This window comes from Corapipo altera, unplaced genomic scaffold (assembly GCF_003945725.1).
Source record: "Corapipo altera isolate COAL_440 unplaced genomic scaffold, ASM394572v1 94, whole genome shotgun sequence".
NCBI lineage: Eukaryota > Metazoa > Chordata > Aves > Passeriformes > Pipridae > Corapipo > Corapipo altera.
The window spans coordinates 391106-414262 of record NW_020884950.1 but is presented as its reverse complement, the minus strand read 5'-3'; the positions used below and the strand labels follow the sequence as shown (position 1 = coordinate 414262).

At 43.8% G+C, this 23157-nt stretch overlaps 1 protein-coding gene across 18 annotated transcripts in view; it reads right to left on the bottom strand.

Moving 5' to 3' along the window:
• EHBP1 (EH domain binding protein 1) overlaps nucleotides 1–22204 on the bottom strand; it is a 211138-nt gene extending 188934 nt beyond the window's left edge. For 5 of the 18 annotated variants that reach the window (XM_027663008.1, XM_027663013.1, XM_027663014.1 and 2 more), the window contains exons 1-2: nucleotides 21445–21631; nucleotides 20227–20639 (exon numbers count right to left, since the gene is read on the bottom strand). In XM_027663008.1, coding sequence (XP_027518809.1) covers nucleotides 20227–20330 — 104 coding nt within the window. In that variant the 5' untranslated portion in view covers nucleotides 20331–20639; nucleotides 21445–21631. Of the gene's footprint in view, nucleotides 1–20226; nucleotides 20640–21444; nucleotides 21633–21742; nucleotides 21838–22089 lie in introns of those variants that run through there. The other 13 variants (XM_027663001.1, XM_027663009.1, XM_027663015.1 and 10 more) reach the window with 6 other exon arrangements.
• Between the last annotated feature and the right edge of the window lie 953 nt (nucleotides 22205–23157).

Genomic DNA, 23157 nt, shown 5'->3' with positions numbered 1-23157 from the left:
ATACAATCTAGAAAAAAAAGGCTGATAGCATTTGTTTGGTTTTTGTAGGTAGGACACACCTAGGTCTCCCTCTTTGTAAATTTGAAAAGCTTGAATATGCGCTTGGAGCTACAAAGACAGTGCAAACTCTGGAGTATCACTCCAAAGACAATTGTAGCCTAACACTGCGTAGGTACATCACAAGCTAAGAAGCAGATCTGTGGTGTGCTGTGTCCACACCACAGGAGCAGTGTGGAAGAGCTGGTGTGATACAAAGTCTTATTTAGTTTTCCAAATGATGACTTTACTGAGCCCTAAATTAATCCATATTTATTCTGAGACATGAGCACTCCTGGTTCATGCACAGTGAGGTCTCTAATTAAAGGTTCCTCATCTGTCAGCAGCCTCCTTTTGCTTTTGCAAATTAATATCACACAGAAAAAAAAAAGGAGGGGGGAGTGGCTAGTGAAACCATGGAATGCTATGCCAGTTCTTTTCCCGTCTCTGCCCAGGAGACCAGACTTTGCAAATATTGTCAGGTGTTCTCAACCATGGCCATAACAGACACAGTATCAAGAAGTATGAACTCATTTTTGGGGAAGGAAGGTGTTCAAATATGAGATCTTGAACTGCTTTCTCTGCTCTGACTCTGGCACCACCTTGTCTGTGTGACCAGCCACAGGATTATGAATCACCTGCTCTAGGTGAGTCTGTTACTGGGAGGAACACTTCTCAGTAGCTGGGACACCGGTGGAAGCAACACACCTTTCTGCCACCCTTCAGAAGCCCCAAACCAGAAAATTTTACCAACTGCAATAAAGCACCAGCTACTGGAAATCTCTGAAGCAGCCACAGCCCCAAAACACCACAGAGAAACACAAGAACCTCGCATTCAAACTTGCACCCAACCAAAGTCACACACCTGCACACTAAGCAAAACAAAAAACCCCAAAGCCTCCACAGACCTCATCCTCTCCAAGCTTAATGACACCATCAAAATGTAAATACTGAGAATAAGCCAATGTGATAAATTTAGCAGCAGTAAGCTCTGTGTAGATGTTTGTCAACATTAAAGATATTATTTTTTGCATGTTAATGAAAACATTACCAGATATACAAATTTTTTTTATATGGTTTCCAGGGAACTGGAAACTGCCATGATCATTTTCCATGAGATGCCCCATTTCAAGTTAGTGGCCTTTCAAGACCTGGTTTATGATGGAGGCATGGCCATAAGAAGTGTAATTATTTGATCTGTATTTAAAGCTAAATAACTGTTCCAAAGACTGCAAAATTACAATGACTCCTCCTCTTCCTGCTCAAGCTGTTTAAGTTGTTACACTGTGTCTAAGCTACCTCCTGTAAGGGAAAATACCACTTCTGATTACAGAAGTTAATCTCAAAACCAACATCAATTATTTCTATTTATAGGTCAACAGTTCTTCCCCTAGAATTGTACACCCAAAGTCTAAAAATTTTTATTATTCATAGGAAGTTAAAACTGACTGAGCCTTTTAAATAATGCCCTCAAAGTAACACCCCTGGCTCATATCCAGCAGCAAGTATTGGATATGAAAAAAAATGTATGTTAAGTCATGGATACTCAAGAGACTACACAAAACCAAATCAAAACCAAAACCAAAAAAAGGCAAAAAAAAAATATTCCTAACTGAAAGACCTCTATTTCTATTTCGAAATGTAAAAAAACCAAAATAATCTTACAGCTTCTAAAAACTAGAGAGTATTTTGAAAATATCAAGCTTCATAATTTGCAGACACAATTGATGAAACGTTTCTATTTCAAGGTCAAAAAAACCCCTAAGAACACCATCAACTAAGGACCCAGACAGATTTTGCCAGTAACTGCTGTTTGTAAGATGCCTGGCAGCAATCTGAACTAGATTGTAACTAATTATTTCAAGATGAGCTAAGCTGGAAATTAACAGCATATTTAATATGATTGTTTCAAGCATGGTTTTCAGTTAAAAAAGCAAACATACAGTGCCTACAGTAGAGTTAAATTTGTGCTGATGCTGAAAACATGAAAAGAAATCATATCTTTCAACCAGTCAGGTTTTTCTGTTTGTGGTTTTTATTTTTCTAAATAATCTAAATATCTTTCACTCAAGTCAGACACTCCCACAAACAGACCCCTCAGAGTTAGGGCAGCTCTTCGTCTCAGCATCCCTACAGAAGAAACAGAGAAGTGGTCCCTCACATTTTTGTCAGCACACCAAGCTGTACCTGCTCTCCTTCAAAAAGCTTACAGCTGGTTACTAACAATCCACAGGAGGACACTTCTCACGGTCCTTTATATACCCAGGATTGTTGAGACATAAACTATTAAAAATGAACACTGTCCCTTCCTTGCTTACATTTCCAATGAAGACACATAGATACAAGTATCAACGCCTTCAAAGTCTTAAGTGGAGGCATTTTCCTACTCATCAAACAATTTTGTAACTGGACACTAAACCTGGTCATTACCTTGGCTACTGTGTTGCCCTCTCCCTTTTTTCTCTGCTGTCATGGTTGGTATTTTATATCAGCTTAAAACAGGCAGAACCCACACCTTTTCCATGCTATAGTGACATGCCCGATAATGTTTCAGCTGCCTTACATAGCTGAAGGATCTTTACCACGGAGCAGTTGTAAAGGAACATCTTCAGCCACAGGAGACATACCTGGATTCTTTCCAGATTTTTTGTTGTGTAGATTTGATGTCTTGTAGGCTGGATTCCAGTCTTGTACCATTAAAAGAGGCAAAGGGACAAAGAGACAGAGTCTCTCTATCCCGTAGCGCACACAGCTTAAAAGATTAAGCATTTTTGTCTCATCCTAGACTTCAATCTTACTCTAATTCAAAAATTTTTTATCTGTAAACACAAATGTGTCTGGTGTGTAAAGCAGCTCTCCTTGGAAGCTGAAAGGTGAATAAAAAGGGAGGCTAGGTTGGTTCCTGGAGCAAAATACACTTTTAATCTTGCAAAGTGAGAGCCAACCACTCAAAGTAAAAGACAAAGCCACTCAAACTTACTGCAATACCTTGTTGTGCCAAGTGAAGAACAGTGTCCTTACAGTGAAAGGCACAAACCTCCCACCAAATTAAGTGCTGCAGGTTCTGGTATTAAATGAGGATAAACAGGAGCAAAAATTTTAATTTCAAGCTTTTAGAAGGGCATTATGGTGAATGAAATTATGATAAGCTGTTGTAAATTATTCCATTTTAAATCAGAATTTTAATATGTTTGCCTAGTTAAGGTCAAAGAAGCCAAATGAATAAAATCCACTCTGTAAACTAACCATCAAGGGAATGGGAATCAATTTTAGCTGTGCAGAGTTCACACAGGGCACTGAGGGGGAAAAACAGTTATGTGCAGAATCATCAACATGGACAATAGAGATGCGTGGGTGCACAAACTCCTTGGATTCTGCAAAATAAGATTTTCCACATATTTCAGCATACTTTATACAAAATGCACTTTTCATCTTTAAAACAAACAAGGCTCAAAAGTTGAAGCCTGCAAAATTTTGACATATTTCCTTCTGAAGCACTCAGATGGAACATCAGCCTTGGCAGGGCCAGCACTGCACACGTGTGTGCATGGCCCCACTCCAGCAGTACCAGTGCCTCAAAAAGACAGGAAGGCCCACAGAAGAACGCTCAGGAAAATTAAGATCACCAGGCTACCACAGTGATGAGCAGATCTCTTGAATTGAGTGCATTCAGCAAGGCTTTATTTATGCACTACATGCTTTAAGTCAGCTCTCCTTAACTTTTCCACTTTCTGAGCATAGACAAGACCTTACACAGAACACTTATCTCAGCTTGATCTGTTAATTCAACCTTGTCTCTTCAGCTTTGACAGATGAGCGCTGGCACAGGGAGCTCTTGCTGCTTCACACATTATCCTGTGCAGTACCAACACCTCCTCAGCCACTTTTCTTCCCCAAAGCCATTGGACAAGGAATCACAACTGCTGCCCTTGGCTCTGCAGCTCCCAGTTGGACCTGACGCTGACAAAGGTAGACAGGAGGCCTGTTAGGTTAAAGCCTTTAGCCCCTTTCATTGCAGGCAAGCTTGGAGTCTTATTTCCCACTGCTCTGGCTTCTCAGCTAGTGGTCAGTTTTAACCTATACAGGGTTTGTGTTTGTTCTGCAGACAGACAAGCAATACAGTACCATACAAGGTGTGAATTTACCCATTAATTTCAATGCAGTTCACGTGGAAAGATGTTTTGGGCCATCGAAACCCTCAAACTGCAAAGCCAATGAAAATAAGTGTTCTGGAGAAAATTATGAAGTCCAAGTGTAAACCAGAGTCAGACATTTGGCTTTTGTAACATCAGCTCACATCGCTGAAAAGATGCAATGAAACCTTTAAGCTCCCCAAAACAGGCAGGGTGGGTTTCCTTGTGCCAGCTGAGGATGCCAGAACCTGATGTGTTTTCGCTCACGTGCAGTAGCACAACAGCTCCTACAAGTGCTCTGCCTCTGCCACATCCAGGCTCTGAGCTGCGAGACCTTTCCATCAGGACACACAGTAAATCCAAAGTGTCCGAGCCATGTCTGACACGTGTGGCCCGTCCCCAGCAGCACCTGCAGGCACTCGTCACCAGCTGTCCCCGAGGCAAGCACACAAACGTGTGCGGCCCACCAGACCTCTCTGCCTGCTGAGAGAGGCCTGTCCCTCAGCAACAGGAGGGTAGAAGGTGGCAGAGCCTGCCCCTCCTCTTCCCCTCAGGAGGAAGTTATAACTGCAATGAGGTCTCCCCTCAGTCTCCTCTTCTCCAGGTTGAACAGACCAAGTGACCTCAGCTGCTCCTCACACGGCTTCCCCTCAAGGCCCTTCACCATCTCCACTGCCCTCCTTTGGACGCTCTCTAAGAGATGTATATCTTTCATATATTGTGGTGACCAAAACTGCCACAATATTCAAGGTGAGGTCACACCATTTCCCACTTTACCTCACATAAATGAACCTCTCCAACACCCAAATAATCCCAGGATTTGATGACGACTGCAGGCTCCCCTCTCCTCCTCAGCCATATGCTCCTTTAGCCCTCTTGCCTCTTCTAGGACATGGACAGGGATCACAGGTGCCCTGGGCCCTTGCAGCTGGAACACCCAAAGGGAGGAAAAAAGGTCCAAATGATCAAGAGGAAAAAAAATCAGCAAGGTAAAGATGACACGTGGCCACTTTCATCACATTGTTAACAGCACCAGACATAGAACAAGTACCTACATTTTCCTTCTGCTTTTGAAGCACTGGATTTCTGTACAATCCTGGTCTTCAAGAATCAGCCACGACTGACTGGCAATTCTGAAACAGGTGATGGAGGTTTGCTTCCCTCAAGAGACTCAAGAGACAAGAATATAGTCTGTCTGACCAAACTCAGAGCAGTTCTGGCAGTTTAGCCTCATAAATATTTCAAATGTCTCATGTACTACCTTATCTGTTCCTATACTGAGGCACAGAACAGATATGCTGGAGCAAAAAACAAGTAAAATAATAGCAACAAACACACTCCATAGATTTCTTGGCATTTTTTTTAAGGGTAAGAAATAAAATGTCACTCCCCCCTCTCCCCCTATATTCACATTCTCTCTTCCACAAGAGATTGGGACTGATTTTATAGATGTGATATGAAAGAAAAAGCTATCATGCAAATTCCAAGCAGAAAATAAATTACAGAATAAATTCTACAGCAATACAAGGGGTGTGTGGGAGGGGAAGATCAGCAATTCTAATCCAGACAGTGGATGTATATATTGAAGCCAACAAGCTTAAGCAGAATATTCCAACAGTTCTGATTACATTGTAGTAATGATAAGGCTACAAGCTACTATGCAGCCATAGCTTTGTTGGAGTTGTAACTGAACTCCGTTCTATCAGTTTTATTCCCAAAAGTCTTCAGAGTTTAACAAGTTCTCTTCCTTAGTTTAGTGCTACATAACACCTCTTTTAAAGTACTTGGGTTTACAGACTGTAACAACCATTTGCAAGTGAATCTGACACAAACAGTGTGGGTCCCCTGAACCTTTTGCACTCCAGTAATCAACATGTAGGCTTTCAAGTGCAATTACATGCTGTGGGCATTCATCACCTCTGCTGAAGAGGAGTTTGGTTCTTATGGTCATTTTGTAATATCACCACCACTGGATAAAATGTTTTAGAAACATCACTCCTGAAAGGATGTACTCAGAGCCTAGCACAAATTACTTCCTTCCCCACTGACATTTACCCATTACACATACTCTTAATTACACATCACTCAGAGGGAAGCAAATAGAAAATAAACAAAAAACCCTCCTCACAACAAAAACCTTCCTTCAACTCCTGCATCAGCAACTGTCAATCAGTGATTAAGTGGTCACCTCCCCTCCAGAATTCCTGTCCCATTTTCCCCACATACTCTGCTCCACTGGTCCTGCTCTACCTCAGTACTCGGCTCTGAAACAGTTTCCACCCTGAACCCCTATGATCAAACACACTCGTAAAAGACCTCGTTATTAACGTGATTCATATTGGAAAAAGAAAAAGGAAGGTGCCACTTTCTAAGTTTGTGAAGTATAACTTGCAGCTTCTTCCTCAGGCAGCATCTTGCTTTCACAAATGTGCGCTCACATAATTCCTATCAGTACAGAGAGGGTTTCTTGCAGTTTCTGCACAATTTCTCTCTATTTCAGAGACATAGAATGGGGATCATATTTCTCTATCACAAAACAGTCTTGTAAGACTACATTTATAATGGAGCTGTGTGGCTGCAGAGTTTTTGCACAGAGAAATTGTTAGCACTATTTCTTCACAGCAAAGCGTCATTTTGCAGTTTTATACCATTACCACAGAACAAAGAGCTGATACCACCTGGCCCTTAATAGGAGATATAAATCCTGCTTATAAGTAATTGTGAACCTAAAATGTAGCAGAGTTGATGTAAGGTGATTTGTGCACACAAATTAGGGAGTGACTGGAAAGATGACTTGTCTGCACAGTTACAAGGGAAAGCTGAAAGGAAGACTAGTGCAAGACCAGGATTTTTTTACTTTTGCTGTTTCTACCACTAGACCACACTCTCTACTAGACTGAGAAGCAAAGACTTTATTTCACCCTCCAAGTCAAAAATACCTACATAAAAAAACATGTACAGAATTTATCAAGTCTGCTCTGAACAAAAGAAGGTGCTAAACAGACTGACATACAATTATTTATATAAGAAACAAAAATAACCTCTACTACGAAATAACTTTCAGTAACTGAAAGCCTGTATAGCTTTGGAAGCTCTCCTAGTTTCAGTATTCTCAAAAAAACACTCTGCAGCTTCTGGCTACATCTGTGTAGCAAGAGAGAGAGCGCACTGTGTGAAACTTCTTTGCTGTGACTGGGAACTTGCACTGGGATAGAAAAAATTAAGCTCCCACAGCACACATGTAAAAAACCAACTTCCCAGGTTCAAACAGAGAGAGAGAGGTGATCATCACATCAATTTGAACTGAGTAAAACTGTCCCGGGGAAGGCTAGACACATATTGCAGTTTTATTTACAAAGCTGCCTTACAAAATGTTATAAAAGAATATTCAGAATTTTTTAATATCATACAATATCAATAGCCAAACTTTTCCTACTTGTCTCTAAAAGGCAGAAATATTTAAATAACGAAGTTTGTTTTCATTCAGCACAAAAAGAATCCCTGGAACACTTTAAATTTAGATTTTTTCTTTCACTGTACGATTGTTACAATCACACTCACTCAAAAAGAGATGAAATCCTAATTAGCATTCACCAAGAGAAGATGGAACCTCTCTTTCAAAACAGTTTCTGAAAGAACTGATTATTATCAATTATGAAAGTGAAACACAAATATCTGTGTTTGGCAAAGCCTTAGTTCTGTTCTATTCCCATCAGTGCTGGCTGAGCACCTGTCCTGACCTATGACCTGCTCTGCTGGGTTGAAGGCTCAGACTTGGAGATGTGAGTAATGATGGATTACTCCTCCCTTAAAAAAAGCAGGGGCACAACAATATTTTTGATAATTCAAGGCTTGCTCAGAACAGTTTTCGTGACAACAAGTTTGCTTCAGTTAGGGAAGCTACTCTGAACTGCAATAGTTGCTCTGGTACAATCAGAAATATAAATCACTTTATTTTGCTACAGAAGTGCTTAATAGCTGCTGGCTGTGCAGCTATTTCCATAAAAATGTCTCTAGTTAACATACTTCTGTATGGTTGTCTTCTGCCTATAAAGGAAGAATAGGTGCTGTATGATTGCAAAGGCACAGTAAGACAGCAGAGCTGCTACATACAGACAAGGTTCAAGTACACACATGTGCATATTGCTTGTTCAGCAAAATCAAGTCTGAAAGCTCGTGACACAGTAAGTTCCCATTTTAAAGTGGGCACACTTTGTCATAAGAATTTTTACATGGCCTGGGTCAGCAAACATCTGCCTGAACAAAACACAAAATCTGAATACAGCTGATTATGGGGATTGTATTCAACAGAAGAACAAAGGCCTGGAGGTTACTACAATGTTAAGCATTTCAGTAGCATAAAATACCTCACTATTCAAAGTTACTTAATTTACCAGCGTGATGGCTTGAGGTTGTGAGGAGAGTGAGACTTCTGGCCCTGCTCAGCCCATGTGCAGCACAGCACACCTGGGAATCTCCCAGAGTAACCAAGGATGGACAAGATTTGTCCCTTACTGGCAGCAGCCACCCCTTCTGCTATTCACCATCAGCATCCAGGCTTTCCACCCTCTTGAGATGGTTCAACAACATACATTGATTTTATATACACATGCTGAACTATATATCTGTACACATTATGCACAGGTGACAGACACATTATGACACGTGACTTCGCTGTCACATGTTACCAACTTCCAGAATCAACTCCCTACCTTAACTTCTTTGCTGTAAGAGAGGGCCAGTATAAGAAATTGAGATCCCAGCAATAAACTCCATGCTAATCAAAGAGATGATGTCGGCAGAAACACGAGAAGGATCTGCGGCTGTTCCCTGAAATAATTATTTTTGCTTCACACACACTGGTTGCTCATAGTTAGGTCACTGTTTTTGTGTCTCCAAACCCAGCAGGATCTGCCTTGTACACCCTGTGCAGACGGACCTGAAGACAGGCAAACAGGGAGAAGAGCTTTGTGTTCTGCTCCTCATCTCCCCCACTCCCCCTGCTTCTCCATCAGCTCAGCTCACCTCACTGCCCATCCTGCTCATCTCTGAGCAATGCTGAAAACAAGACAAGCCTGCAAGCCTCCATGAAAAGCCTGCAAGGCTGACCATTTCAGAAGGCTTCCTATGGCAGCAAAGAAGAAACCAACCCCTTAGGAGAAGACCTACCAAGTCTTCTCTAAGCCCATCTATGGCACAGCACAGGAAGAAGAGGAGGGCAGGACAACTCATTCTGTGAGGGTAACAAGGCAACAAGTTTCTGCTTCTCTAGGTCTTAATGGGGTTTTGTCAGCCATAAGAGATACTAACAGCTCTCACAATGAGGTGAACACAAACAAATCAGGATAAATTGCAGTCTTACTGTAGTCAAGAGTAGCTCAAGATTATTTTCTTTTTTTAAATTATAGTTTGTTGACTTCATCATTAATTGCAAATCAAGTAAGCATCCTCCTTTTAACAGTTGTTGCTAAAAGAAGTAGTATCATTCTTTCCCCTTACAGCACATGGTCTAGTTCCCTAAGAACTAGTTTGTTTGAAATAAATTCATTTACTGAAGTCAGCATTTTTTTCCCCAGGAGGAAGCAGACTTTGCACACTGTAAATGCTTCATTAGGGTCACTCCAGACAACAAGACTGAATCTATAGGCAAAAATGTCCATATTCCTGTCTCCCAGTGCAGCAATAGGAAAGGAGACAAGGGACTGCACTGCCATATGCTGTGATACCACAGGATTAGCCACACTACCAACAGTATTGAAGTTACAGGTGATGGGTAAGATCAACACCAAGCACCAGGATGGGGTAACTCAAACTGAAAACACAGGTAATGCCCATTTTTATGGCCCCTTGCAATAGACCTTTTCCCGTGGCAGCTAGAGCAGGAGGTGGCTGCAGGAACAGATGGGGAGCAGAAAAACACAGAAATGTATCTAGCAGCTCCCTGCTCCAAAAATACACTGGCACAAATGGCCACGTGGAAGCACAAACTGACACAAACCCAGAGTTCCAGGCAGAGGGAGAAAGGCTGGGCTGCCAGCAGCTCTCACCCTTGCAGGTTCTCCAGTGTCTAATAAAGGGTGAAGTCACTGGCTTTTTGCTCGCAGCCGTGGGGTCTGACCAAGACTCCACTCTTCTATCCAGAGGCCCTTTGTCACAAAACCCATGGAAACAATTGCTGGAGGTTCCCACCCCACAAACCTTGGTTGAAATTGTCTGCTGAAACTTCCCAATGCAACACTGGATTTTCTGGCCAGACAGAAAATTCAGGCACGTTTTAACATCACAAAAGAGCTTTTCCCCTATGAAGCAAAGCTAAAAGTAAGGGAGAGGCTCAAGGTTCAAAACCAACAACACAGCAGGCTAACTTGTCATAACCATTGACAACACAGACCCATCAACCACAGCAGTGTTGTATGCCCAGAGAAAAGGGATGTCCCGGCTCTCTAGGGGAGTGACAGCAGTGTTGGTGTGGAACTAAGGCAGATTTGACAAGGCAGTGTGGCACAGTGGGCTGTCACAGCTCCACAGGTAGCAGATGATGTGTCAGGGGCAGTGCCTTCATCCCATGCTTTGCCAAGCTCTCTGTATTCCAGGACTCTCTGGTTGCAGCTGCTAGCTTTCAGCTGGCACAGCATTTCCCCCCAGAAAAGACAGAAGGGAAGTGTGGGAGCAGGAAAGAAGAGTAGTTCCCTTTTTTTTTTTTTACCCCAGTCAACTGGACAGTCTTACAGTTATGGATCAAAGGAGGCATCATGTCTCAAGCACTAGATGTTTACCATTATAGCAGTGTGGGTGATTACATGCCTTCTCAATCCTCTATCAAAAATTCCCTTGATTACATCAGTGACTATGAGAATTCAGGGTGTAAAGATTACTCTTTGTGATCTTTCAGTTCAAAATTTTAAAAATCAAATGCCATTTACTGTAAGAAAAAAGGAATCTATGGGAAATAATTCCTTTACTGTTTTAAGATTGTCTATGTTTTGGTATCCTGAAAGGACATGTAGACATTGGAGCTCAGAGCAGCCACCTAAACAGAGTAAAGTAAACAATTTTAGCAAGAAAATAAAGAAAAGAAAAAAATAAAAGCACCGCTTACAACTTATAATTCCCTTTTCTACACGCAAAAAGCCCAAAAAGAAGAATGGAAACTCCATTGTTCTAGGTATTTTAAAAAAGTGTCTTTAAAAAAGTATTAACAGTAAACAGAAGCCATCCCAAATATGCCTCAAAACCAAATAACATTGGTATAAATTCTTTCGATTTTTGTGGTATGAGAGGAAGTGGGGAAAAATGGGTTGGGACTTTCTCATTCTTAAAATTTTCTTACATGTCAGAGATAAAGGAATGCAAGGGGAATTCACTCACTCAAGAGACACTTATTCCAAGTACTCTATCCAGTTAAGATCCGCTCTTGAAGAGAAAAGAGGAGTTCAAAAACCTTGTTCTCTTGAAATTTTTCACAGCTTTATACAACTATTGCTCAAATTACCTACAGGAAGAGACAAACCACAATGTGATAAAAGACAGGTACAACTAGAAAAAAACAGCCAAACAGAATTTGCCCAGCTGCCAGCATGGCCAGAGCTGTGACTCTACAGCTATAATTACGTCAGGTGTCACCAGGAGCAGTCAAGGTTTAAGTCCTCTGCTAATCAACCACAGATAAATCAGCAACAGACTGGTTTGGAAATTTACCGATCTGAATTAGATCCTTGCTGGAAAAAAGTTTTGACAGCTCCTTTTCTGTTCTTTTAAATCTCTTCCTATGTACTGACATAAACAAAGGAATTCAGAGTTTACTTAATGAGCAGCCACTGAAAGCTGAGGAAGCAGAAGTGTACAGTGTGCTGCCAACCTGCATTCAAGGATCCAGATTCTCCAATTACTTTGTTTAATATAGCTTTTGATATTGACACTGCCAGCCATGCAAATACTCTTCCCAAGTGCAGCTGGAAGGGGAAAGTCAGTTTATGACACTGGATGTAAAAACACAAGGCATCACTGCATTAGCATTAGTCTTAGCCCTAAAGAAAGGTCAGGACAATTATCGTCTCAGGGCATCATGCAGCAACATATCTGATGGAAAGCCCAGAGCTGACTTAGGGAATGCCTTTTGTCTGCCTGGCCTACGCAAAAGCTGGTAGGGCTTGTCCCAACAGGTGGAGATGAATACATGCTCCCAGGAAAGCTGCACGCCCATCAGAACACACATCTCCCACCACAACAGCCAATGCCACCCATCAGGCAGCCCCAGACAACTCTGGCCTGTCAAACAGCTGCAAGGAAGCAAACATTCCTTTCTGGGCAAAGAACAAGAAGGCAGTGAACATGAAGGGTGACTGGTGCTTGCAGAGGTGGCACAAAGGAAATGAGCAGTAGTAATATGGACCACGGTAACATGGGAGCCAAAACTCATGTGATATGAGAGAGTCTTAAAATACCCCGTATTGCTTTAATTGAGTTGTTCTTGGAACTAGAGATTGTTTTGCCCTTGTGATGTTTGGTCAGCACCAAAATAATTTTTCAAAACATATCCATCAGAAAAGAAAGGTCAGATCTGCTGGTGTGCTGTTAAGCTGATACAGCAGCTCACCCAAAACAAAGCCCACAAAATGACTGCAGGAGACCAAGTGTGCACATGAAATAAAACCCAAACCCAGTTTATTCTAAAATAAATACACAGAGCCACAGAGATTGCAGTTCAGCAGCTGCAGACATTTAGGCAGCTGGAGAGCCTGGCCATAGCTTTGGCATAATACTCAAGAAAGCCTCCTTAAATAATAATAAAACAAAAAGAACCCCCAATAACGACTCTCCACTACAAAGAGAAACCTCAACAGGCAAACAAGAATTACTCCTGCACTGCTCATTTTCACAGGTTTGCAGGCAGCTAGAAACTACAGTTCAGAAGGGCATGCACTTCTGATTCATCTCAAAAGCTTGTGCATTTTAAAGCCCTACAGTGACAGCACAGGGCACTGACTCAGGATCTGGGTGATTTAGCTGAAGCATTTTAAGATGCTCTTGCCTGCAGCTGTGGCTCATCTCACCGCTCAGGCAGATTTTCCTCCCCGCTGCATCAGGCAGCACAAGGGAGGTGTGCAGGCTCCTCAGCTGCTGCAGCTCACACTCACCTCACAAATCGGAGCTGAAGGTGATGGTTGTTAATACTCACACACCACACAGCCCTACTGCTGCCCTACCTCTGCTTCAGGGCACAAGACAACTACTACTTAGGGACAGTGACATCTTGCTTCACTCCTGAAGCCAGAAAACCTCAGGAGTCAGAGCCTTAGACAACAGCAATGTTAGTTATGGTTCTGCTAATTTTAGCTCATGCTTAACCCACAGTTCCCAAGTCCCTGCAATGCCTTCCCAGGTGCCAAAAGCCACAGCTACCCTATACCTCCACTGTCAAAACATACAGCTTCCCAGATGAGAGGCTCTGGTGCACTTACAGAAACTGAATGCTGCAGAAATACATTTTTCAAATGAGGAAGAGGAAGAAAACAAGGCTGGCTTTATTTACCCCACTGCTACGTGCATATCTTAAAATAAGGAACAAAAGTTCAGCTGCACAGTTCCTGTGTTTCAGAGTCCACTTGAGGACACACGAGACAGACTTTGCACAGAGGGTGGCTCAGGAGCGTCCTACAAGGTATCAAAGAGACTGCCAGGGCCAGCTTCTACCCCAAGGAGTGAAAGGAGAGAGAGGGGCAAGGGAAACAAACACACACTTCACACACTCTCCTCAGAGTAAACTGGGAAAGCTTTTAGAAGTAAATAAACACACACACACCCGCCCCCATATTCTCAGAAAACCACCCAAGCAGAATGCTTTTACTACCGTAACTGAAGGGTTTGTTTTATAAGAAGAGTTTCCTCAGATTTAGTCAACCTTACCAGCTTCCTCCTCCTCTACTTATTCACACTAAACTGTGAAAGGGACTTCAGCTCTCTCCAACCAATTAAAAACTAATTGAAGCAGCAGACTGGCACTATACAGCCTGAGCAGTCTAAGAGACTGAAGACTCAGCTCAGATGAGGCCTACACAATGTCATAATATTTCATTTTATTTAACCTCATAACACAAAGCGCTGAAAAGAATATTCACAAGGACCCAATCCTACAAAAAAACCCAAAAAACATTCTTTATTCCAGATCAAGTCCACTGGGTTCAAATGAACAGTACATGCACTTCAGTGCATGTGTGCACCACAGTGCCTGCAGGAACAGAGCAAGGTTTTATTTGTTTGAAAAGCTCTGTGAGGAAGTTACACAGTTTCTCTCTCAAAAAATAAAGCTGTGTTAGAACATAACTTAGTGGTCAGTTAAAGATGTCTCCTTGAATGAATAAAATACACTACAATACATCTGGATATAATCTAACATTTTCTGCTCTTGATAATTACTTTTGTTACTGCTAGGGCAGTAAACAATGCCAAGGAATTGCTGAAAAGAATTCTGTCTTTCAGAGAAAAATAAAATTCAGAACCAGTACTTAAACCAAATACAAATCTTTCTACCTTACAGACACTAAACTTTGTGCCTGTTTCTGTCTTTTAGGAATTGGACACAGAGTTATAAATACCCTCAAAAAGTTGTTGCAAATACAGAATGGGTGTAAGTATGCAGCACTGACGACCTAAAAAGTCAGCAGCAACAAAGATTTCACATATACTCGCAGATTTCCTATTGAAATCTCTTTGCTGCCAATATGCAGCCAACAATTTTGACAAGAAATTCCTAACTTGTGGTCCATGGAACAGACCCAAGGCTGTAAAAAGGGCTAGGAGGCGAGCTTGGTATGGTAGGGAAGGAAAGCAGCTGGTGTTAAAAGAGTCAGGATTGGTAGACAACCTCCTGACAGAAGTCAGGCAGAGAGTCCAAAGGAGCAAATCTATGTTTCTGCAATCACGGATTTTTTTTTGGATACAAAGAAGAGAGATGCAAGGTGACAGAGGAGAACTGCTTTTGCGTGTTGACAGTAAGACTGTTTTAATTGACTGCAGAAAGAAAGGGACAAGACAGTTGTAAGGCAGCTGGTAGTGATTATTTGGAAAGAGTAAGTTTGAAACACAATTTAAGTCCTCAAACAGTCCTCAGTCAAAACTGGAAAAGAAAATGCTAAAGCATATTTGCAAATGGGGTTTATCTGGTGTGGCATCAGATCTCAAAAGTATAAGGACAGAGTATCATTTCATTGAGAGGAGAACAGAAGCCAAAATGCAGAAGAAATTGCATGGTGCCTTCCTTGTACAAGCTATAAGTGTTAGAGTACACCTATATAACTAACACTCCAATACAACCAAAAATTGCACAGCAAGCACACGATGAAAAAAAGCATGGTTCATGGCAAAACTGACTCAAAGAGATTCAATATGATGACCCTTTATAATTAAAAGCTCTTAGGTACTCACAAAATCACTCTAACAACTATACAAAGCAAGGAAATCAACTGAGCAATGTGACAGCCTGACTCTACAGGAAATCAAGGATTTCTACAGCAACCAGTTAACTCCAGTTCTTTTGGTGGCCTTCAGCACTGATGAGTTTGCTGGAAAGCAGAAGGCAAGCAGATCAGTGTGAACCGTGGAATCTCAGAAAGCTCATTTCTCTTCCATGCACAGTGCATGCCAAATCTTAGGATTCCTGCAGCATCCAGTTATGAAACTACAATAGAAGAGAAAAACAGATGGCTAAAGCCTGTTGGAAAAAAAAAAGATTAAGCCTTACTTCATTTCCAAGGGAAAAAGATGTATATTTGAAAATACAGAACCTACTTCAGACCATACCTAATCGATATAAAAATAGGCAACTTGGCTCACGGACGTGAAACCTTCTTCAGTTAAGGTTTTTAAACATAAGAACAGTTTAACCCTTTTAGAACACCATGGCTCACTGTTTTAAGCAGGATTTAAAAGCAAAGCAGTTCATGTAGATGACAAACATTACAAACATTGTACAGAAAGAACATACTTTATCTCTCAAGCAACCCCTGAATACAAATCCTGTAGAAAAGGCTCTTTATGTTTAGTCTTTTCCAGCCTTTACAAGCAGTTATCACCCAGGGTCAGGTGAGCAGCTTTCTTGCTCATAAAAGCATCTAAAGGACAATGACACATTAGGAAGTTGGCAACCTTAGGTCTGTAAATGAAGCCATTCTCTGGAAACCAGTTGATATTACATTTGAAGCCTCTATTGAGTCATTGACTTGCGAGATATCACACACCAATAAGGAAACACAAACGCCACCCTGGAGAGCTCATGTGTTCAGTATTAGATGTTTCAGCAGTTCTATAAAACTGCTATCAGAGCTTCAGGTCCAAGTACTAGAACTGATCTCTGGTCCAAAGGACAACTTTCCTCCTGGGAGCCTCCTCTGCTGAGCCTGTATCTCAGACAAGCCTTGACTCAGTTGCCTGAACGGAGGCCTCCAGCAGCTGGGGAGCCCCAGGGTACACAAGAGACGCCTGCCAGGCTGGCAGGCTTGACACAGGGTCAACAGGAGACCTGGGCTTCTCCAAACTGGCAGCTGGGACTGACAGTAAACCCAAAGGCATCTCAAAACAGCACCTGACACCAATGTTCAGGAACTGAACTGGGTCCCCTGCACAAGTCACAGCATTACACCTGCCAGTGATGCCCAGATTCTATCCTACACAAAACTAGTCTGCTCTGACAGCACAGAGCAGTAAATACAGCTTTTTTTGTAGCAGCCTAAGCAAAATGAATGAGACTGATTTCTGGTTTTATTCAATGACTCTGCACTGAGGATTAGCACTAAATTAACTCTTTCCTATCAACATATAGTCCTTTCAGGCCAGGACTGCAGCTCACTGGAGAGGCTGGGTAGAAAACCCTGAGCTGCCCTGGCTTATTCCAAGGGTAAATGGAGGATGACACACTCCAGCACTTCCAAGTAAGCATCTTTTAAAAAAAAAAAAAAGAAAAAATCAAGTGCTTATATGATTAATGCAAAGTGTTTTGATTTCACCGTAGCAGAAGTCACCAATCCATATTAAAGACCAAGACTACACTTGTTTGTTTATTTATTTTAATGAAAGGCTCTAAATAAACCAAGTGCTCAATTTTTCAGAGGTACTGAGCAGCCACAATAATTAGGTCTGGGTCAGTGGTAGCTGCCAAAATGCCACAGAAGTGACTCAGTCCTGTTAATTATCTGAAAAATAAGGAATGGTGACAACAGTGGACACTCCATCACAACCTGTCTCCCCCCAAACACATCACCAATGAAAAGCCATCATTTGAGAGTGGCTGTCTCTAATCATTAGTAGGGACAAGAATCACAAATTGTAGAAAGTAGAAAAAGCAAGAAAAGGAGGTTTCAGCCTAATCTGGACAAACGCTGCTGTATCTAGAGATAATTCTTTAAAAGAGTGAAGCACCAACACCAGAGTGGTAGCAACTTTCCACACAGCCAGGGTAACTCCAGAAAAAAGGGCAGGAGCTATTTTAAACACTAAGTTAAAAAAAAAAAAAACAAACACCAAAAACCAAGCAACAAACTCAAATCAATACAAGTCCAGAGGAGACAAAGAGTATTAAAGCCAACCAGAAACACACTGGACATCGCAAACCATAAACGATCAGTACAAAAACATCCTAACACACGAGTCCTTCTCTGAAGAGTCAGACAAATGTAGACCTAACAGAAGACAGCAGTTCACAAAGAGGCACACAGCCTGTTTTGGTCATGCACAATCCTTGCTCACAGACACTTTTCAGTGCTAGTGTGTTTATGGCTGCATTGTCATTTATTTTAAAATATGAATGGAGCATTCTTTTCCTCCAGAAACACTGCATTGTTAAAATGCCAGTACACTAAAATAACTTACTGCTTACTACATTTCAATCAAACAAACTACAGACTACAGCACTGACACTTAATATGTATTGAATACTTTCAGCAAGAACAGCATATGGAGTTCATTTCTTCTGTTTTGTTCTTATATGGGCCAAACTCAGAGACAAGACTTAGAAACAGATGAAGCAGTGATCCTGTCAGCATGCACAAAAAATGTATATAAACTGTACCTTCTCCAAAGGTAAGGAAAGATTTAGATGAAGGCTCTCAAAATAAATAAATATTTACCACTTTGTTTCATATAGAAGCTTGAATTAGGGCAGAATATTGTATTTTAGCTTGCATGCTTAAGGAACACTTTTGTTAAGGTTTTCCAAATAAGAGGAAGCAGAATCAAAAAGCCCACAATCAAAGGACTGTGTGAGTGATGTTTTTCCCCATTGTTATTTTTCCTAGAATTCATCCACATTTCACCACCATACTGTTGCTTTGTCAGAACCAACACAAGCACTGATATTGCCTATAATTATATTCCAGAACACAAAATGAAAGTTCAGAAAGATGACCTAGTTTTTAAAAATTAGTTGCATATCTGAGTCTTTGAAAGGCTGTTCCACTGCTTCACACACAGGCATTTTGCTAGGTGGGCACTCTCAGTTATGATTAACCAATAAGCTGTTTCTAAAATAATAAGATCCTTCATAAGAGAACTTCTGTGTATGAAGTGACAGTTAGCTGCAATTCCGATGTGAACATTCCCCTGCAAGATTCATATTTTAGTGCTGAAGCATTCTGCAAATTCTCAAGCAACGAGTGAATCAAAGTGAAAATGAAACTAAAGCAGGCTTGTTAATGCAAAGTGAACATCAAAAGTAATAAACCCAACTGCTGAAATAAATCTGATAAACCAAAATTACTGTGGAAAACTCTTTGGCCTCTTTAGGACAGTAGATCCCACAAGATAAACACAACAGCCTCTTTCAACTTCTACACTGTTTTTATTTGTAGTTTACTCTGTGAAAGCAAGGTCAACTTCCAAAACAATTCTGTTTCTTAATAATATTTCAGAACATTTTAGGCACCTTTAAACTGACAGTGTTTCTTTAAGACAGAGCAGTGAGCAGCCCTCCAGCATATTTGACAGAGATTTCCTACTCCAGGAGATAGAATTTAAATTTGTAGAGGCAATTACTCATAACCAGTGAAAGCAGCCAATGCAAGTGCCAAACTTGCCAACAAGAATAAAGGCCAACTATTAGAAAGGAGGCTGCAGTTTATTACAAGGCAATTTGAACATCTCAGTCCATGAGGTCTGGAAAGTATTTTCTTCATCCCCTGACACTACAGGCTCACACTAATGTGAGGAATTATGTCAGTAACATCAATATTCCAAACACATAAAACAGCAGTTGTATCATGGAGATCTTTCCCTGACTATTTAAAAGCTGCTTCTAGTCTTCCCTAGCAGATTTATTTAAGCTCATTTTGCAAAGGAAAGAGCTGCCAGACCCACAACATTAACCATTAACTGCTGTCTAGTTGGCTATAAAGCCATCCAACTGGACCACCACTGCACAAAATTCTTGTCTGACTAAACAGATAACTTAAGCCAATTCCCAAGGACCTGTCTCTTGCCTCTTCCTGTTAAAAGACGGAAAGGAACAAGTAAGAGAAGGAGAAACATGACCTCTTCAGGTAAGAAAGTCAAAAATCAAAACTGGCATCCACCCCAGATATCCCACCACCACCTCCAGGACTGATCTCAAATGCCTCAGTCAGGTAACAACAGTGTCAGTAGATAACACTCATGATGATGAGTTGAGTTAACAGTTGGAACACAGCTCATGAGAAATACTTAAAGAAAACCCAAACAACAAAACCAAACAACAAAACCAACAATCAAAACCACATCACTAAGTCACATATGTCACAGATGCCGAGCTAACAAATGCATCCTCCTGTGCAAGGTAAAAACAATGCCAGCCTAAAAACTCAGAATACAGAACAAACCCAGCAGGTCCAGGACAACCACACAGCAAAGCAAGCACTCACCGAGAAAGACAAGCACCCCACTCAGCTGCCTCTGCAGTGGGCAGGCAAGAGAAGGCAAGGGGATGCAAGAGCAGTGCACACACACCGAACAATACAAAATGAGCAACATCCTTCCTATTTCACTGCCAGCATCTTACTCCATCATTTATGCAGCAACATGAGCCACTTCTTACCATTTTTTGGTGCACTCGACCATCAATTCCTGGTAAGAGGCCACAAACTGGAACTTGGATGCATGTTTCCCAACACGCTGCAGCCTTTTCCAAACTGAAGCCATAGTGGGGAAAAATACCAGTCCTCTTACACAATAGCAAGTCTGTGAATACCAATGTAGGTTTAAGAGAGTGTGTGTGCTTGATACTAGCAGGTTTATATACAGATACAGTAAAAACAGTATGTGAGGAATGTGATAGGATGTCTACAATTCATATTCTGCCTCTCCCTTCGTCACGGTAAATCCCAGTCCAGCTGAATGGCTCATCACTGGCCAGGAGCAGCAAGCAACAGCAGGAGACAGGTAATCAAAAGGCAGTTCTCTCACAGAATCACCATTCCTCGCACAGTAGATGAAGTGAAGACTGCAGGACTAGAAGACAAGACAGAGAGAGAAAGCACTAGTTAATATACTCAACACTACAGTGCTACAATTGCACGTGACCTCGTACCTTCCAAACAGCTACAGTAAACTACAAAAACATACCCCCTTCCTGTTATCAAGCCCCCCACCCCTCCAATTAAATAAATAAATAAGAATGCTGCAGCAATTTCAGGAATGCAAACCACGAGACTGTTTGGAAACATATCAACATGTCCTTTTATCAGCACCATCATAATTGGCAACAACAACAAAAAAGGGCAGGTCAGGGCCACACCGGATCCTTATGAAGCATCTCCCTACGAAGCATCTCCGTGAAGCAATGCAAAGTGGCTGAGGTGCTGCCAATATGCACCCAGAGGGAGGGACACAGGGAGATGAAGTTCTTTGTCTTGATGACAAAAGGTGTAACAGTTGTTTCCTCTCTTACACACACACACACACACACACTCGTCCCGTTCCCATTTCTCTGTCCAAGGAGAAAGATCAGCCAAGAAGCCGGTAAGGGAGTGTTACTATTCAAATGCCCGTGCCAGGGTGAAGAGAAGGATGAAAGAGGAAGGGGCATCTCCCGAGCTTTGGCTACTACCCAGGATTCCCCATCTTCCTCGCTGCATCATATTGAAATTGAAGCGTCTCCCCATCCCGCACGGAGAAACGGTCCATCAGGGAGGTAAAAAGCGAGAGGAGAAACCCAGGTGGGTCTCGTCCCTCGAAAGGAAAGCAGCATCTCTGCCGGGTGCAGGGGGAAACAGCCTCTTCCTTAGGAATACAGAGAAGCAAAAGCTGGCCGCACCTGGCGAGAAGGCAGGGTAGGCAGGATGGCATCAAAGCTGGCGAGGAGGATACCTGGAGCAGAACGTCCCCCTGCGGCGGGGGGAAGGTGGTCCCCACGGAGCCGCGGGGCGAGGAGCGCCCAGCCCGTGTCACCTCCGCGCCCAGCCCGCCGGGGCAGCGCCTCCCGCCCTCGGCCGGGAGCCGCAGAAGGTTTAAAAAAAAAAAATGAAAAAACGCCAACGGGTGTCGAGCAAGGCACGGAGGGGAACGGGCGGCCCCGGGCGCGGCGCGGGCGGGTCCCCGTGCGCGGCACTCACCTGCCGCCGGCTCCTCGCGGGCGGCCCCGCCGGGCGGGCGCGCTGGCACCACACGGCAGCCGAGCCCCGGCGCTGCCGCTGCCCATCACTGCGGCAGCCCAGCCACCGGCAGCGGCGGCAGCGCCCCGCGGCTGCCTCCGTCCTGCCGCAGCCCCATGGCGAGCCCCGGGCACGCAGAGCGCGGCTCAACCCCGCGCCTCACGCCGCCACCATCGCCCTCCTGCAGGCGCTGCGCCGCGCCGCGCCCCGGCCCGCCGCTCGCACCGCCCCCGCCGCCCGCCCCCAACGCGCCATTGGCCGCGCCGCGGGGCCGCAGGGCCCCATTGGGCGTCGCCCCTGTCAATCACCTGCGCTCCAGAGGGGCAGCGGAGCGGGGGGGGCGATGAGCGCAGACGGGGCTCGCAGGGCCTCGCCTCCCGCCCACAGCCCCGTCTTTTTTCTGATTTGCCGCGTGCCGCGGGGGGGCGGGGCTTCTTGCGAGGAGCAGCCACACGATAGGTGGGCGCGGCCGCCCGTCAGCGCGAGAGCGCCCGGCGATTGGCGGCGGCGCTTCCTAAAGCGGCAGCGGGGCTGTCAGGGCAGGGCTGGGGTCTCGCGCGGCTCCCGGGATCCGCTGCCCCGCGGCCGGGGAGGGACGCCCGGAGACCCCCCCCGTGAGGTGGACGCGGGGCGGCTGGAGGGAGCGAGCGAGCGAGCGAGGGAGCGGCCGCGGGAGGCGGATGGAGGCGGCGGGAGGGGCGGAGGAGCGACGGCGAGGGACAGTCCCCGCGCCGGGCCCGCCCTGAGGAGGGGTCGGGCCGAGCGCCAGGCCCAGCCCGAGTCCCGCAGCGCAGGCCCCCGTGCGGGAGGGGCTCCGGAGTTCGCGTGGGGACGGGAAGTTGGTGGGAATGAAATTCCGCGGGCAGGGTGATGTTTTCTTTGCCGGTTTAACCGGCGTGCGCAGAGCGGCGCCCGGGCGCTGGGGGCTGGGTGTGCTGCTCGGTTCTGTGTAAAAGTGGCTGCGAGGGAGAGCGAGGGGGGGGCGATCCTGGTGGGATGCGGCTGTGAATTCCCCATAGCCAGGCTGGCTGAATGTTTCTCCCACCGTGCAGTGCCACTGAGGAGGTATCGGGAGCCAGAGGTGCTGGGTTCTAGCATTGATCTGACATTTAAACGGAGGCATATTCTGGTTCACAGAGAAAGTGCCACGCTGCTCGCTGCCCACGTGCCTCCTGGACACGCGTACGCGTGTGCTTAAGTTCTGAATCCCAAAGCGCCATTTGCAATGATTCTGAAACTCACTGAATCTCAAGAGTCAGGGTGAGGTGTTTGTGTGATCTGTGGGAGCTAATCCCAAACCTATCAGCCGGCCAAATCAGAAACTAAGCCAAAATCAGAAACTAAGCCATCTATCGAGTGGAAGCACAAGGGAAATA